The 18,045-nt window shown below is 39.3% G+C and overlaps 2 protein-coding genes across 2 annotated transcripts; one reads left to right on the top strand and one right to left on the bottom strand.

Moving 5' to 3' along the window:
* The first annotated feature begins 3,715 nt into the window (after positions 1–3,715).
* On the top strand, positions 3,716–9,035 carry LOC139920831 (uncharacterized). The gene is made up of 7 exons (XM_071910911.2): positions 3,716–3,881; positions 4,849–5,483; positions 5,701–5,892; positions 6,096–6,191; positions 7,004–7,139; positions 7,378–7,566; positions 7,985–9,035. The coding sequence occupies exons 2-7, from the start codon at positions 4,851–4,853 to the stop codon at positions 8,026–8,028; spliced, it is 1,290 nt and encodes a 429-aa protein (XP_071767012.2). The 5' UTR covers positions 3,716–3,881; positions 4,849–4,850; the 3' UTR covers positions 8,029–9,035.
* Positions 9,036–10,293: 1,258 nt separating this feature from the next.
* On the bottom strand, positions 10,294–17,637 carry LOC139920828 (uncharacterized). Its single transcript, XM_078281732.1, has 4 exons — positions 17,533–17,637; positions 15,939–16,078; positions 14,516–14,613; positions 10,294–14,094 (listed from the first exon to the last, which is right to left on the bottom strand). Exons 2-4 carry the CDS (start codon positions 15,957–15,959, stop codon positions 12,984–12,986), a joined length of 1,230 nt encoding a protein of 409 aa, XP_078137858.1. The 5' UTR covers positions 15,960–16,078; positions 17,533–17,637; the 3' UTR covers positions 10,294–12,983.
* Between the last annotated feature and the right edge of the window lie 408 nt (positions 17,638–18,045).

Raw genomic sequence — 18,045 nt, 5'->3', positions numbered from 1 at the left:
TTAACTTCAGCTACCGTGCGGAGAAACAAGATGGCGGACAAAACGAAACTTAAATATCTGGCTCTGTGATCCTGTGGAAAACGAAACTTAAATTTCTGGCTCTGTGATCCTATAATTGAGTCCACATGGTTCTCATTTTACAATGTGTGTGTATTGCGTCCAAAATGGCATTTAATCCTTAATATCTCAAAAACCTTATGATGCATCTCTTAGAAAAGTAATAGCACACGATTCCTCAATGGGCCGCACATTTTGATGTCTCACATGTGTATGTACTGTAAAAACTGTAGGAGGAGTAGCGTGCCAAACTTTTTGGCGGAAAAATAATAATAAAAATGGCCGACAGTAACAATAAGAGTGTGCTTTGCTTGCAGCAAGCACACTAATAATAAGTATGTGAGATAATAAGAGTGTGCTCTGCCTACGGCAAGCACACTAATAAGTATGTGAGATAATAAGAGTGTGCTTTGCCTACGGCAAGCACACTAATAAGTATGTGAGATAATAAGAGTGTGCTCTGCCTACGGCAAGCACACTAATAAGTATGCAAGATAATAAGAGTGTGCTCTGCCTACGGCAAGCACACTAATAATAAGTATGTGAGATAATAAGAGTGTGCTCTGCCTACGGCAAGCACACTAATAAGTATGCAAGATAATAAGAGTGTGCTCTGCCTACGGCAAGCACACTAATAATAAGTATGTGAGATAATAAGAGTGTGCTCTGCCTACGGCAAGCACACTAATAAGTATGCGAGATAATAAGAGTGTGCTCTGCCTACGGCAAGCACACTAATAATAAGTATGTGAGATAATAAGAGTGTGCTTTGCCTACGGCAAGCACACTAATAATAAGTATGCAAGATAATAAGAGTGTGCTCTGCCTACGGCAAGCACACTAATAATAAGTATGCAAGATAATAAGAGTGTGCTTTGCTTGCAGCAAGCACACTAATAATAAGTATGTGAGATAATAAGAGTGTGCTTTGCCTACGGCAAGCACACTAATAAAGAAAAATGTGTGTGTGACTGGTAGTGTACCTCTTCCCTAATTTTATGATACACACTCACACCTTACACCAGGAGGTGACATATTTTTGGTGTCATGCGGATGTCATGCCTGAGCATCCTATTGGTGAGTGTCAGCACATAGTATGTGTGTGTGTGTGCGCACATGCTCATGCCCGGGTTATTATGAGTGCACTTAAGCTGAATCACAAGACCAGATGTGTACGTTTGGTAATTGCTGCCATGCCGACCAAACAGGTTCAACGGTGCGAGGGCAAGGCAGAAACGTCCATGCTACCTCAGTGACTAACAGTAGATACCTTTGTTAGCCATCTTCATATCTTTTGTCTTCATCATTCCTAAGAACATAACTGTTTATTTGACTCTCACTACATCTTAATGACAAGGTATAATTTAATTTAATCACGGTCACGGTAAAAATGTGTTATTTCATTTTGTATATATATTGTAATCTTCATATCATCGCTGTCGGGTGGAAACCTTGTATCTTCAGCATTTCATCTTTTCAGGAACAAAAAAAAAAAGAGCCATTTTTAGCTTGATGACAATGCATTTTTGAGTTTATCCAATGGGGTTTTGAATGGTTTTTATCAGCCCAAGAGCTCGGAGAATTTAACCCTCGACCCATAGAGGATCATGTAATCCCTTATTGATTATGAGGTTTTCACACAACAGCAGTATGGAATGGTTCTCATTTTGATTTTTAGTTTATTAAAAATCACTTGGGGGCGTCCTGGTGGCTCAGTGGTCTAAGGTGCGTACCATGTACACATGACGTCCTCCTGGGTTCGAAGCCAGCTCGTCCCCCTCTCTCCCAATCTTTTCTGTCTCTCTCAACGTTGAACTATCGAATAAAGGCAAAAATGCCCCCCAAAAAAAAATCTTTAAAAAGAAAGGTTTTGAAGAAAGTGTTTGAAGAGCCTTGTCTATCCAGAGCGACATTCCTAAATCGCTAACCAACATTACAAGCAGCATAGAAAAGAGTGCAAGGGTCAAATCATCCAGACAATCAAAGTAACCCATTCCTGTATCCCTAGCATGTCTATTTGTCCATTTTCAGTAGAGAAATGTAAATTTAAGAGCCATGCATGCTTCTTCTAGCAAATTTCTTTTTTGAGTTCACACTTTATTTGAATACAATATCAAGTTTTAAAGGTCTTCTCCTGTGATTATGTTCCTGTACATTGTGTATGACAGCAGAGACCTTTGTGAATAATTACTACTGTCCAGCCTTTCACAGAGTTGACAGCTCAATGCTGTCTGGACTTGTCTGTTCAATAGCCAGGGAGGGTAAATGTTCAGGAAAGAAAACATTGCAGACAATGAGGATATTGAAACAAACACGGGAGCTGGCATTGCCGTCAACAGACCAGTTCTTGGCATTGTCTTCAGTCTCATATGACTGCTTTCAAATATGAACCCATGCACACACACACACACATACGCAAACACACATGCACACACACGGTACATCTCTCTCTCTCTCTCACGCTCTTCCTCTTTCCTATGTGGGAGACAAACACTAGTGAAGGTTTGTATGGAGAACTCGTTAAGGAGATGTAAATGGCAGGTAATGGGTGATATGTTTGAGAGGTCAGGCCTCACTGATAATCACCAGACAATCTCACACACACACACACACACACACACACAGAGACACTGGTGCTGTTGCTTTGAGTGTGTTACCAAACCAATTTCCTGTAGTTTACCTTAATGAGCCCTCCAGTCAAATCCCCATAGGTGGCTCTCTTTTAAAAGGAGAGGTCACCTTGCCTCATGTTAGGAAAAGTAAGACACACACACATTTTCTTATATAGCATCAAATGACACAAAATCCAAACACTTCAGACATTACACCCTCATACCTCAGACACTGCCAGCTGCCAAGTGGAAATTACTGACCTCAATTATATAACTAGAAGGCACTCAGAGAGCGCAAACTTACTGTTACACCCAAACACATCATTCCTGTCACTTACATTTTAAGTTAAATTGATTTCTTGACCCTGTAAACAAACCCATAAGATTTGGAATCAAGTCTTTGTCTTTGTTAGTTTAAATAGAATCAATTGTTCCCTGGTCCATCAAATTCCATGGAAACTCGTTCACATTTTTTTTTTTTAAATATCCTGCTGACGAACAGATAAACTAACAGGGGCAAAAACATAAACTCTTTGGTAGAGGTAATAATGATAACAATAATCTTAATTTAGATAGAGGATTACTAAAGATTTTGCAGTGTGAAAAATTGGAGGTCCTCAATAGAAAACAGGAATCCAGGAAGATATACTTTTGGCCTACAGTAATGATAGTGTTGGTTTCCTTGTGCTCGTAATTTTTTTTTCAGTCTAGTAGGTTACGGGTATTACAAATCCACAAGGAAGTGTTTCGGAAACTTGATGCTCTTGCAGACAGAACAGGTAAAATGTGCAGTGACTCGGCACAACTCCATTGTCAAGGGTCGTGCAGGTGAGCAGCATAATTGTTTCCATCACATGCACCCTTGGGCCTATACCCCTCCCTCCAGAGATGACATGCATGACGTCAGAGGCTTCTGGGAGTGGAGTTAAAAAGGGACACACCTAAAATGAAACGAGTTTTGTTTTTTTTGTTCCTTTAATTTCCTTCCTACTCTGGTGTCTACACTCCTCCCTCCTCTGTTTAAATACTGGAACAGAGTGAACGGAGGTGTTACATCCTCACCTGGGAGCCTGCTGAGAGCATCTGGGGCAGAAGTCCACCTGTGAACCACACATAAGAGGAAAACTACAGCTACACAGTCTTTATTTCAAGGACCTCGTTCGCTTCTTTGCCAAATCTCACCCATCGGATTAAAGAAAAAAAGACCTACAGGTAGGCTACAACGATAATGACAGCAGTGAAATGTGCTTACGTTGTTATGATGTTACACCCTTTCACCTGCTATGTAGTTTCCAATTGTAATTTACCAATAAGTGATAGTGATATTTTTATAATAATTTTATTTATATAGTATTTGTTTATTGATGGATTGATAAAATTACTACTTGACAATGGCAGTTCGAATTTAATTCATATAATAGCATCCTTTTAAGTAAGGTAGTAATTAACACATATTTACATTAAAACATTTTTGTCTTTAAACATTCATCAAATTTTTTAATATTCGGTAAGAGAAAAATACTAAATGAATGTGGTAAATATAATAAAATGGAATAGAATTTTTGGTTTAGATTCCTTTTAGGTTTATATATACATAGGTTTTTATATGTTTTGTAATAATTTTTGTTCTTAATTATTCACAGTTTTTAAAAATCATATGATTTTAGTAGAACAACTGTACAGTAGCCTACTTGACACCTCAGGCCCATGATTTCCTATACTGAGAGAAAATGTATGTTAAATTATTAAGTAGAAGGTAAAATGATAAATTACAACCTAATCTTAATGATTCCAAATTTTTAAAATTCATAAGATTTTTTGTCATAAAATGGTACAGTAAATTACACTTCAGACCCATGTACTTTTTTGTTAAGAGCAAACTGATTTGTTAAATATAGAATGATAAATATATCTTCATCATATCTCATATATAATATATATCTTATATAATAACAATATATATTATAATCTTAATTATATAATATTCATTATTCTTCTTCTTTAGTTGTAAAAGGGTATAGTATTTTACACTTACGACGGCAATTTTTGATTTTAGAATTGATTCATCTTAAATATTTTTCTATGCTAGTCTGAGCTTTCTGGCACAAGTAAACCGTTACTGTAGCTGATGAGCCTGTCCCATTACTTACTTGAATGATCTTTACCCCACCAACTCCAGATATGGACAACAAACTGGTCCTTACTGTTGTGCTTGTGGCATTCGCCTGGATGTCTGCGGGCACCAACGCTCAGACTACGACTGCAATGCCCACGACTACGACTGCAATGCCCACGACTACGACTGCAATGCCCACGACTACGACTGCAATGCCCACGACTACGACTGCAATGCCCACGACTACGACTGCGACTGCAATGCCCACGACTACGACTGCAATGCCCACAACACCAAACGCCGGGACTACAACAACGAATGCCGCGACTACAACAACAAACGCCGTGACTACAACAACAAACGCTGTGACTACAACAACAAACGCTGTGACTGCAACAGCCAACGCTGCGTCTACAACAACAAACGCTGTGACTACAACAACAAACGCTGTGACTACAACAGCCAACGCCACGACTACAACAACAAATGCCACAACTACAACAACTGCCATGCCAACAACAACAACAGTCGGCATGACAGCAACAGGCGGCATGACAACAACAGGCGGCATGACAACTACAGGCGGCATGACAACAACAGGAGGCATGACAACAACAGGCGGCATGACAACTGTAATGACTACAGTTACCACAACAGCAGCCCCACTGATTCCCAACTCCACAGTAGAAGTTCTCGCGGTGAGTGAAAATAAATACTACAAAACAGAAAAGCAAAGAGCACAGCAGAACAGAATGGAGTAAAATGATAACATAAAATAGAATGTAACAGAACAGAGTGGAATAGAATAGAATAATTTCACTTTCATTGACGGTGTTGGACTGCATCACACCTCGCACAATGCGGCCCTCTTAAGTGTTCCCTCTCTTCCTTCTCCCATCACACACACACACACAGACACCTGTCTCTAGGGCACAGTGTGGGATGACCCAGCTCTGTGCGAGCCAGCCGTCTGACTGTGACCCAGCTGTACCAGGGTCGTGTTTCTTTGTTGGCGTCCAGCAGACCAGCGGCCAGAACTTTGAGTTCCAGCTCTCAGGAGAGACAGATGGCTACATCGCCACCAGCCTGTCTACCGACACCACACCGGTATGCAAGGCTCACTATAACTATACACATAGAATTTTTGTCAGCCATTGAATCTAACCCTCAACTGATTTCCCTGGTTTCAAGGTAATTAAGCTAATCAAACTAATGAAATGTCATGCAGATCTTGTGGCTCTGCCATGTAGTGTGTTTAAAATCAGTTGTGTATAGGTGTTAATCGTTCTGTCTCCGGTTTTGCCCCACAGGGAGGTAATGACACCACCTACATCTGTGCAAACAACAACAGCGTTGTTGCCTTCTTTAGCGCTGTCCTCGACAACAACCAGCTGACTCTAACAACTGTGAGTTTTACCTGCCTCAGTGGGACAGTGGGGTAGGGCTGGGTGGGGGTTGGGGGTGGGGATGGCTTGGGTGGGGTGGGGATGGCTTGGGTGGGGTAGGGCTGGGTGGGGGTTGGGGGTGGGGATGGGTTGGGTGGAGTAGTGCTGGGGGTGTGTTGGAGGTGGGGTAAGGCTGGGTGAGGGTTGGGGGCGGGGATGAGAAGCGTGAACTCCCCACCTAACATTGTGTGTCTATTGGTGTCCCCTTCCCTGTAGTCTGGTATTGTTCTTTTGCTGGTTTGCCCACCGAAAAATATTGGTAACATAGATAACCCCACCCCAACAAGAGCTTCATGAATGCTGATTCAGTCCTCGTCAGCTAATATACTACTTATGTCATTAGTTAGACAGCAATTAGCAACTCATTGAGCGTAAATTTCAAAGTAAAAGTCCTCCAGGCAAATGTTTTTTTTAACTAAATAAATGCCTTGGGGTAAACCATGATAATTTGTGTTAGGAACCTGTTTTTCATATGTTTGTTATGTACTTCTCATTCTCTCCCCCTGGGTTGGTTCATCCACAGCTTTTTGTTTGAAAAATCAAATACTGATTCGAGACTTGACATGCAATGATTGAATCAATATTACTTAATTAATATTAATGTCCCATGTAGCTGTTTTTAACCTGCTGCTCAGGCAATATCAAGGCAAAGTGTTCATTTAAAATGTTACCAGGACATCTCTATGGGATATGAATATTGTTTATATCAATACACCATTGAAAAGACATTGTCATCTGTGTCCTATACTAAACTGAGTGTGTTCGCTCTGCAGCTGCCGGTGAACTCAGTGAAGGGCAGTGTCAATGGAACAAAAGTCCAGTGTACATTTGCTGCCACCATACCCGACTCTACTGCAAGGGCATCAACAAGCTTCTCCACCTCCGTCTCCACTGGAGCCTTCAACAGTAGTAAGCTAATTAATTTAAGACATATACACACATACATCATGCACAAACACAGAGGTAACACACTCACAGCAGACAACTGCCTGACTCCACTAAAACTTTCAACAATAGTATACAGGCATATACACACACAAACACAAAGATAATGCATTTCTGACCACTGATCATACTAATCCTAATCCTATTGTCCCATTTGCTGACGACATACCACTAATCGTTTGTCTTTTGCTTGTGCCCTTAGGTACTGGTGCTTTGGGAAGCCCCACCGCCCAAATCCAGACCAACATTGTAGACCTGTCAAACCCCAACAGCACCGTCACCAACCAGATTTCTAGCAACGCCACCACCGCCGCACCCACCACCGCCGCACCCACCACCGCCGCACCCACCACCGCCCACGCCATCACAATCCAGCAATCCCTGTCCCAAGGTAAATACAAGAGAATGGCTTGGTTCTGCACAACGTCAGATCTTCCCTTGCCATATATATATTATTAACCAGTCGTCGGTAGTGCATGAATTTTCTACGTCGGCTATTGACCACAGTCAGCTTGTTTCCTTGTGTGATGGTGCGGAAATAGTTGGCTGCAGCTGGATATTTGCCCAGTATCACCTGTCAGCAGCCATTAAACATGAACAAGTGTTGCTGTATGTCTCAGTTATCACTGCAACACTATTGGCAATACTATCAACTATCTTAAATTAGAGCACGGCGATATAGTTGCTTGTGGTTTCGACATAAAGAATGCCTGTAAAGTCCTAAAGATGAAATTTGTCTGTATAATGACTAAACCCTTTTTTCTTTCTTTGTCTGTCTTTGTCCTTCTCTATTCCTCTAAATCCAATAGCTCTGCTGATCATTGCGGGCTTGCTGGGTCTGGCCATGCTGTAAGGAAACTGATGACCGAAGCCAAACCCCTGAGTGAAAACAGGAAAATCACAACTTCCCTATCCATATACATCTACCATTGAACATATTTATAAGTCCCATCACTGCAAAGCATCTCACAGGAGAAGAGTGCAGTTTCTCAGAGTTCGTATGTTGACAAGAATACAAGAGCTAACACGTCACATTATGTTCTGTAGGTTCTGAAAGAAAGAAGTCAATGATATTTTAAGTGTTTTTTAATTTAATGTTATATGTGCAGTCCTCGTCTGCAGAAGCCAGAGTACTGCTGGTAATAAGAACCTTAGGCCCGTATCGTTACTGTCAAGCGAAAACCTCATAACCATGACCCCAGAAAAAATCTCTCTGTAAAATTTCAAAATTACATGGGTGTCAATCTGTAAAATACAAATTTATTTTAAGTTTATAAAATTGTATTTTCATCAAAAGTTGAAGGCTCAGAGATAAGGTTTCTCTCTGACAACGGCCAAATGAAGAACTATTTTTTTTTTTTTTTACCAGGATTCTGTTTTGTTTACCCTGAGAATCAGATGTGCCCTCATGACTATGTATGTTGTCTATTGTGTGTGTGACTGCACATCTGCCTGTGTGTGCTGTGCGTTTTGTGTACACACACAAGAGACAAGCAGATGAACAGACACTTAATATTTATCAGTGCCTCCTCTCCTGTCACTCATATAATGATGCCAATAGATGGCAGACATGAGTGTTTTTGTGTGCCTGTGTTCTTCTGTCCGGTGTGAATGTTGAGTGAGTGAATGAGAACATAGTGTCAGTGATAAAATATTGCTCTAAAGATGAAGCCTTCATTGGCTGATATTTGCGTGTGTGTATGTGTGTGTGTCTGTGTATGAGCATGCATGCAAAAAGAGCAATCACTCTTGAAGGAGAAGCAATATAACCACAGGTTGGCGAAACACTGATATTGCACTTTGTAATATTTAATAATGGAGTTTTTATTACATATTTTTGAAATAAATGTTTTACTCATACTGATTCTCTTGTTGCCATTTATAGTATTATATTATATTACATTACATTACATTATATTATATACATATATATATACACACACACATATATACACACACACACACACACACACATATATATATATATATATATATATATATTACCATTTACACTCTTTGGCATTCCTACTCTTGGATGTTGACACTGACAGCAGCACCGAAATCTCCTGAGACAATGAAAAGCAATATAAGATCCAGATAAATGATAGCTGCTTTACAGAGAATAACTTCATTACAATAAAAAAGAGGAAATGTACATTATAATGTTATAATGATTTTTTATTATAATGAAAACTGAAAATGCAACTTTATTATTGTGAAAACAAAACTATATCTAATTACTTTGAAAATGATCAAGAAAACTGAGAAAATACAACTTTATTATTATGCGGAGAAAACATTACTTTATTATAATGAGAACAGAGAAAACCTAACTTTATTCTACTAGAAACAGAAAAAAGAAAACTTGATTATGATATAACTGATAAAATATCCTACTATAGAATGAGGAAAACTCTGTCCGTCTGTCCGTCCGCATCCATTTTGCTCCTCAATGGGTTGGCCGATCAGTCTGAAACTGCACATGGGCATTGAGCATTGGCATAGGCAGGGACTGACGAAGCCGATTTTTCCATTTCCCCAAATTTACGCTGTTTATGCGCAATTTTGGCGCATTTTTGGCGCGGAGTCTGTGCGGAGTTGTCGCGCGCGCATCCCCGGAAGTCTGCACGTATTGTGGGCGCGCATCCCGGGTATGGACTAGTAACTATAAAAGCAGAGAAAACATAACTTTAACAGAGAAATAACTACACTTTATTATAAGAGAATATTTAACTTCATCATAATAAAAACAGAGATAACTTAATTATTATGAAAATAGAGAGAAAATAATATTGTTTCCAGTAAGTGTAAGAATCTGCTGCTGAATCTTTTTGTTTGGTTTGGTTTTGTTAAAGTACAGTAGAAGTGGCCAGTTAACTTTACTTGAGCACATATTTATGAAGAAAAATAAAAGGTATAGAAACAAAAGGGGCTTAAATTGGGATTTGAACCCAGGCTGTTGTGTGCTCACTGTTTGCACGGTAACTGATTAATCCAGTGTTGACCATTGATTTTTTATTTTGTTTTTTTAAATGTCTGTTTAACAAAAAAATGTCTGTTTGACAATCCAAAGGTCACATTCTAGCAACAGAATCCTGAATCCCCTATCAATGGATACATCACTAAATATATACAAGACAGGCAACCATAACAGGCCATTACTGTTTTACAGCAATCCTTTTTTTCTATTCCTAAATGCTATACATGTAGGAAAAATCCACCCTAAAACACTTTAAAAAAAAAAGAAAGAAAAGAAAAAACAGCTACTGGCAATGACTTTGCTTTTTTGTGTCCCTTTTGTTGTTCACTGATGCATTTTTCTTTTCCGCGTGCATAACTGTCCAAACATAGACTATGTGACGCCACGTTGAGATATTTCCAGCGCAGCTACAATGGCGTTTAATACCATCTAACAACTGTCTAAAACTGGTGTCAGTCCCTCAGAATGAAACAGCAAGGGTTCCTTTCTAGAGCCACCATTTTGCACCAACGTTCAACAATCATACAGGGAGAAACATCACAAACATCACAGATTGGTAGTATCTAACAGTATAACAGTAACAATGTTGCCTTTAAGTTCATATTTCTAAAACAAATATACACAAGATCGAGTCTGTAAAAAGGATATCATGCTGTCAACCATTACATTATAATCTAAGCACAATAATCTTGTGAAAAGCAAGGTTATCTTACATGTTACTGTGAAAGAGATCCATGCACTGTAGTAACATGCATATCTCAAATCAATTAGATCATAAATGACAGTATGTAGCTGGACAATGAGGATAAATTCATGACACAATGAGGATAAAGATGTGCATATGATTTAAAACTGTATTTGAATAGTTTCACTGACAATACATATGAAGAGTTCATTTTTAAAATGCTATTTATCCATTTGGGGAAAAAAAATATACTGTATATATATCTGGCGGTTATTCAATTCAATTCAAACTTTATTTCAGACTCAGGGTCCAGATAAAAACAGGACATAACATACAATGAATTACATACAAATGATCAATAAAATATCTATATTATTCAATAACTCCAAAATATAGAGCATCTGTTTCAGCACATATTGCCTTCTTCAGGATAAAATATCACATCATCTCATGGACATATATAGTCTGCAAAACAGGTGTTCCAAATCAATGACATCATGGGGCAATCAGACAGAAATAATGTCTAAAAATGCCAAAAAAGACCATTCACATCCATATGTCTACAATGTTCAAGGAACCACCAGATTCAATGTAAAGATTCACAGAATACAAAAAAAACCCAGTATAAAAACATTAGAATATATACAATTAAGTAGATATAAATAGAAAAAACTATAGAAGGTCTACAACAGTAGAGAATTCAATATTGCACCCCAATAAGGAATTAATTAAATCTTACATCAAGAACAGAGTAGAAAAATAGCAAAAATAGCTAAATTCTTCTTTAGCAATGTGCATTAACTCAATGTATACATGCATTTAGGGAACAAATCTTTTCAGGAATCAGGAATAAGCCTACAAGAAAACTACAGGGAAGGTCTGAGATTTGTCAGCCAAGGACATCAGTTCCCTGCTATCCTTTAAAATGTGCTGTAATTTGTTTTAACTTTGTGCCATCAACCAGTATGAGGACATGCCACTAAATGGTGGCTATCTCATTTTAAAACAAAATATTTTCCCACAAAAAACATCAGTATTATTACGAATGACATTTCAAATAAGTAACAGAGAACATAATATTAATAAATTTGGCCACTGCAGTTAGTTATGACAGCAGTTAGGACTGTTCTGGTCATAGGAATTGATTTTGTGCAGTGAAACCCACTCAAAGTGAAAGACCAAGCTTTTGTCAACTTTGGTGCCAACTCAACTGTCTTAGAAGAGGTGACTGACAAGTTCGAAGCATACCAGCAGTATTAACAAATGGACCTACAAAAAATAGAAAAACTCTCCTGACCTGTGCTTCCTGCTCACAGCAACATTCCATTAAGAGTCACGGATGGATAGGAAGAATAGAGTCACACTGCCACCATGTGTAAGACTCAAGGAACGGCTGGAGTTGCCCCCTGTTACAGCCAACCCTCATGTAATGCCATTTACATTTTAGACATTTGGCTGACACTGTTATCCAGAGCAACTTCCGAGAATAGAATACCATTAGATTGCTGAATCGCCAACATGACAAGAGATGAACTGCCATAAACACTCCTGTGTCACTACAAGTGCTAAAAAAATAAGAAAAGGTACATACGCTTTTTTGTAAACGAGTCAGGAGCAATTTCAGAGCAAGTTGAGGACAAAGATATCAAAGGTTTACAGTGACATTTTCCTAATTTTATAGCAGAACAAATACAAAAATTTAAATGACTGCATCTTTTTTAAATTCAAAACATAACATCAGAATTAACTGATGTTCCTAATAAGTGCAGTCACATATTTTTTCAGTCTTGGACACTTGAGTCTTTTGGATTTTCCCTTTTATTTTAATTTTGTTCATGATTACATATGTGCTCTTTTGACCATCACATAGAGCTCAGCCAGAGCTTTCCAATGATATGCAATACTCATTTTTAGCCAAAATGTCACTTATGCCCCTTTTGCACCAAACCCTTGATATAATGGACAGATGTATGATTATGACAGTTCATGTATGTATGGCAAAAGTCAAAGACATTATTGCAGGAGAGATAGATGTAGGCAATGCCAAGAATTGCAATATAGCTTTAGGGGCATTGGCAATTGTTTCACTGGTAGTAGAAGTGGTACTACGAATAGTACTGGTAGTAAACTTAGTCATACTAAACTAAAACTGAACTAATAGCAGCACTAACGTGAGCAGGAGAATGGTTGGTCCAGAAGCAGTCGTAGGGGATTGGCATGTAGTAGTAGTAATAGTAGTAGTAGTAGTAGGAGACTGTGCTGTAGTAGTGGTAGAAGGTTCAGTTAGTGTAGTAGTAGTAGGAGGAGGCTGTGCTGTAGTAGTGGTAGAAGGTTCAGTTAGTGTAGTAGTAGTAGTAGGAGGCTGTGCTGTAGTAGTGGTAGAAGGTTCAGTTGGTGTAGTAGTAGTAGTAGGAGGAGGCTGTGTTGTAGTAGTGGTAGAAGGTTCAGTTGGTGTAGTAGTAGTAGTAGTAGGAGGAGGCTGTGCTGTAGTAGTGGTAGAAGGTTCAGTTAGTGTAGTAGTAGTAGTAGGAGGCTGTGCTGTAGTAGTGGTAGAAGGTTCAGTTGGTGTAGTAGTAGTAGTAGTAGGAGGAGGCTGTGCTGTAGTAGTGGTAGAAGGTTCAGTTGGTGTAGTAGTAGTAGTAGTAGGAGGAGGCTGTGCTGTAGTAGTGGTAGAAGGTTCAGTTAGTGTAGTAGTAGTAGTAGGAGGCTGTGCTGTAGTAGTGGTAGAAGGTTCAGTTGGTGTAGTAGTAGTAGTAGTAGGAGGAGGCTGTGCTGTAGTAGTGGTAGAAGGTTCAGTTGGTGTAGTAGTAGTAGGAGGAGGAGGCTGTGTTGTAGTAGTGGTAGAAGGTTCAGTTGGTGTAGTAGTAGTAGTAGGAGGAGGAGGCTGTGTTGTAGTAGTGGTAGAAGGTTCAGTTGGTGTAGTAGTAGTAGTAGGAGGAGGCTGTGCTGTAGTAGTGGTAGAAGGTTCAGTTGGTGTAGTAGTAGTAGTAGGAGGAGGCTGTGCTGTAGTAGTGGTAGAAGGTTCAGTTGGTGTAGTAGTAGTAGTAGTAGGAGGAGGCTGTGCTGTAGTAGTGGTAGAAAGTTCAGTTGGTCTAGCAGTAGTAGTAGTAGGAGGAGACTGTGTTGTAGTAGTTGTGGTAGTAGGCTCAGTAGGGACTGCTGTTGTAGTGGTTTGTTGATTGGGTGATACTCTGTTCACTGTAGCACTAGGCACTGCAATCCAATATGTCATGAGGTCCTCCATAAATGTTGCTCTGCGTGAAGACAGGACATATGGTGATCAGTACCTGAGGGGGGTTTAATGGGGAAGTCCACTGTATGACAACCTTTTGCTTGTTCAATACTGGGTGAGTATACTGTAGCTGAGTACCATGTATTCTCTGTAATTTTAGGAAAATGTCTACCATTGCAGAATAATATCACAATATAAGAGAATGGATAGGATGGACAATTTGGACTTTCATCAAGTGATGACGTTTTGTAAAAGTCTTGACAATTTGGAAGTGGATTATATCTTTTAGAATTGTGTGCTGTTTTCTGTTTAATGTGTCCTATGGGATTAACCCACCATGAATTCCTTGCATGCCAAAACTTACTTGACCAATAAAACAAATTCTTATTCTGATTCTGATAATTATGTGGGATGATAAGGTTACTGTACAAAAAAAGACTTACCTGAAAACAATGTTCCCCAGGGAATTTGTGGAAGGTGCTGTCCAGTCTGCACTCACACGGGTCTTGACTACATTATTGCTCTGGATCACTGCACCATTCTTTGTGATTGAGTAAAATAGCATACAAAGCAAATCAATGATTTGAATTTTTTTGTTTAATCCAGTTCAAACCTAAAATACACAAGGCCTTGGATTTAGCATTCGATTAGATGCCAAGGATCTGAATATGTGAAAATGATCACTGAGTATTTTCATTTGATGTTGGATAATTATGGATCAGGACTAAATACATCAGACAAAGACCGCACATAGCATGGTAATGTCACACAAAATCATCCAAATAGTGCCTTCTTGGTGTTAGTGAATGTGTGACTACATGGACAGTAGGGTTCGACTGACAGGGGTTTTTCAATGCTGATACCAATACCAACTTTTTTAGACAATTTTACATTACAAGTTTTCCTCATGAATTGTATTCCTGGCAAGGTGGAAAAGCCTCTGAGGGAGCATTTAGACAATCATGTGACACTTAAACTATTAAATATCGGCCAGTCAGCGCCCACATAAAGCAGCTACATAAAGTCAGTCTGTAAAACCTGCAGTGATATTTTATTAACTCTGCACATTTTATTTATTTAGCTATTCATTTATGTTTTTTGTAAATTAATTTTTCATTTAAAAGCCTAATGTATCCCAGAGTTTCCCCTAGAATATGTAGGGTGGGTCACCCTGCCTTAAAGAGCTGCTAACCCACCTGAAACATTTTTATTAGTATGGGTTCTAATAAAAGGCAAATATTAGCCCGATATATCGGAAAATTGATATATTGGTCTAACCTACTAATGGATAGCATATATAATCTTACAGATAAAGTAAACTCAAATAAAGACTCAAATAAAGTTATAATCAAAACAGAAAAATCTCTTTTTCAGGTTTTGAGAAAATGGGGTGTAGGAGCCAAATATGTTGTTGAAATAACCCAAATTTAATTGCCATTTACTGTGTGTACATTGGGTGTCGCTGTGCTATTATCTAGAGCTCAGGTATATAGGTAGGAAAGTCACTGTTGTCGTCAGGTGTTTGAACCCGGAAGGGCAAAGGGTTTTTGACCGCTGTGGCGCTAAAGGTTTTGTTTTGTCATGCTGTGAGCTGTGTGTTTGGTTTTCGATGGAAACTGGAAAACAGACTGTATTCACATGGATGGAAACAATAAAGGGATCCTTATTCTACAATCGAAGAACAGCCTGCAGATTCTGTACTGAACGCAACACACAGCAAATGGTAGCGTATGATAACATCAAACTAGTGAAGCGCGTAAACCAGGTCACTCCTGGTTTAGACATTTCAGTAGCTTAAGTAAAAGACTGAGCTCCTTTAATATGGGGTTTTACCAAGGTAAGATGTTATGCAGTAGTTTTACTCACTGGATTGTTGTTGCATTCCATAAACTGTGCATCTGATGTGGTAAAACTAAAAGTTCCCACAGCCACACGCGCTCCCTCCTCCTGGGCTTCAAGTTGAAACCCCCTGAAGGAGGAGGAGGAAGTATTTCCCTGTAGGGTCACTGAGGAGGAGAATATGAGACAATGTAGGAGAACTCAGTGCTCATCTGCTATCAAGTTTGGACAGTTTAAACAGCTCCTGAACTGATGCATGATGAACTTGGTTACTCAGACCCTTCTTGTTTACCCCAACCATATGATACTAGTTGTAGTGTAATTTAGAGCCAAGCTTATGAATTCTCATCGAGATACATTGAAATTTAAAAACGCTGCAAAAAGAATCAAACAATTAAGATAGTACGAGTCTATATGATGTTTATGCCGGTGCCATTTACAGTTACAGCTATTTTCCTTCTGTCTACATCTAGTTTACGTTTCCCCCAATCATTTTGCAATGCATGCTTTTTTGATTTATTTTATGGTGTCGAACCTAGCTTGAAATGAACTGCTGTCCCAGCAATCAAAGACGGCTAACAAAGATGCCCTAAATAAAAAGACATGGATGTGACAATATAGTTTGTAAGGCAAAGTTTTTGAGGGATTTCTTCCTGTCAGAGACTTCCATTTCTTCCTGTGGGTGTCAGGTGACTGACAGTAAGCAGAATGTAACATAATGCAGCACTGATATGAAAACACTCAAATCCAGCACAGCGCAATAACAATAAAACAGTTACCTTGCCAAAACCAAATTTAGGCTTCATGTTTACTGTGATATATTATCCTGCTTGGGCAATTTTCAAATCTGTGAAAGTTGCTTTCATTACTGTACAAGAATCCCTCAAGCTCCCTCGTCTACTTCTACTTCAGTTAGTGATTTCCTACATTTCCCAGAATGACTTTCAACAGAGAACAGATGTGAACTTGTTGCTTTCAATCAAAGATGGGCATATGGGCATATAAATAGCTTGAAAGTGTGATCATTCAGCTGTGGGTTGTTGTCTATGATCAACACACCTTACTCAAAACTGTCTTGTGGCTGCATTGCATTCTGGTCTATTGAGGCTGCTGTCAGTGGAGAAATTGGTCTCTCTCTTCTACAATGGATTTCTCCCTGTATGATTGTTGAACATGGTGAATCAAAGCTCTTGCTCTTTGATTCTGAGGGACTGACACCAAAACCTATGTTTTTAATGTTTACCATTGCTGTTTTAGACAGTTGCTAGACAGTTAGATTTTGGGGCGGGACATAACATGGGAGGAGATCATTCAAAAGTGGCCGGCGGTGTAAACCAATGGGATATCCGTTAGGGAGAGGAAGGCAAGAGGCGGAGAGGCGAGATTGTTCAAAAATCAATGTTTTAGTGTGGAATTTTTTATGTACCCCCACTGCTACAGCATGATGTAGCCACTAAAAATATACTGTTTTTCTGGGAACTAAATATAATAGGGGGGAACATTTTTATTTATGCTTTATGCTTAAATAGGTGTATATTATGACATGGCTGTGTGAATTAGAAACCACAGCAAAAGACAGGAACAGGTAGCATGGGGCATTACTGAAGAACTAGAGACTCACCAGTGATCGTATCCCCTGGCGCATAGGTGGTTTGGGACAGAATGATGCTGTATGGTGGGTCGGAGCTCTGCCCTGGATTAAAATGTAGAGAGAGAGGTACTGAGTTTCTGGGATCCAGAGTGCCGCAGGACTGTGTGAAGGGACGAGATGAAAAGCCTTCCACAAGGACGTGATTCCAAGAGAAGAGCAGACAAAGGCATCCCAGCAGCATTTTAAGGCAGGAGGCAGCGTCCAGAACAGGCGAAGATATACTGTAACACAACACACACACACACACACACATTCGACACAATAAAGAAGATTAACGAGTGATTCTAGACTACCAGTGTGCTCGACAGCAGCTGTACATATTTCCCTCACATTTAAAGCTGCAATAAGCAAAATTGTCTGACCACTAGAGGGCGACGGAAACTGCAACACATTTGTAAGTAACACAGATAGACTGTAAAAAAAAAGATGGACGTAGTGAGTGTGACCCCTCACCCACAGGTTTCTGAGGGCTGTTTTGAAGCC

This window comes from Centroberyx gerrardi, chromosome 23, assembly GCF_048128805.1.
Source record: "Centroberyx gerrardi isolate f3 chromosome 23, fCenGer3.hap1.cur.20231027, whole genome shotgun sequence".
NCBI lineage: Eukaryota > Metazoa > Chordata > Actinopteri > Beryciformes > Berycidae > Centroberyx > Centroberyx gerrardi.
The sequence above is the reverse complement of the archived record's forward strand: the minus strand, read 5'-3'. Positions and strand labels throughout refer to the sequence as shown.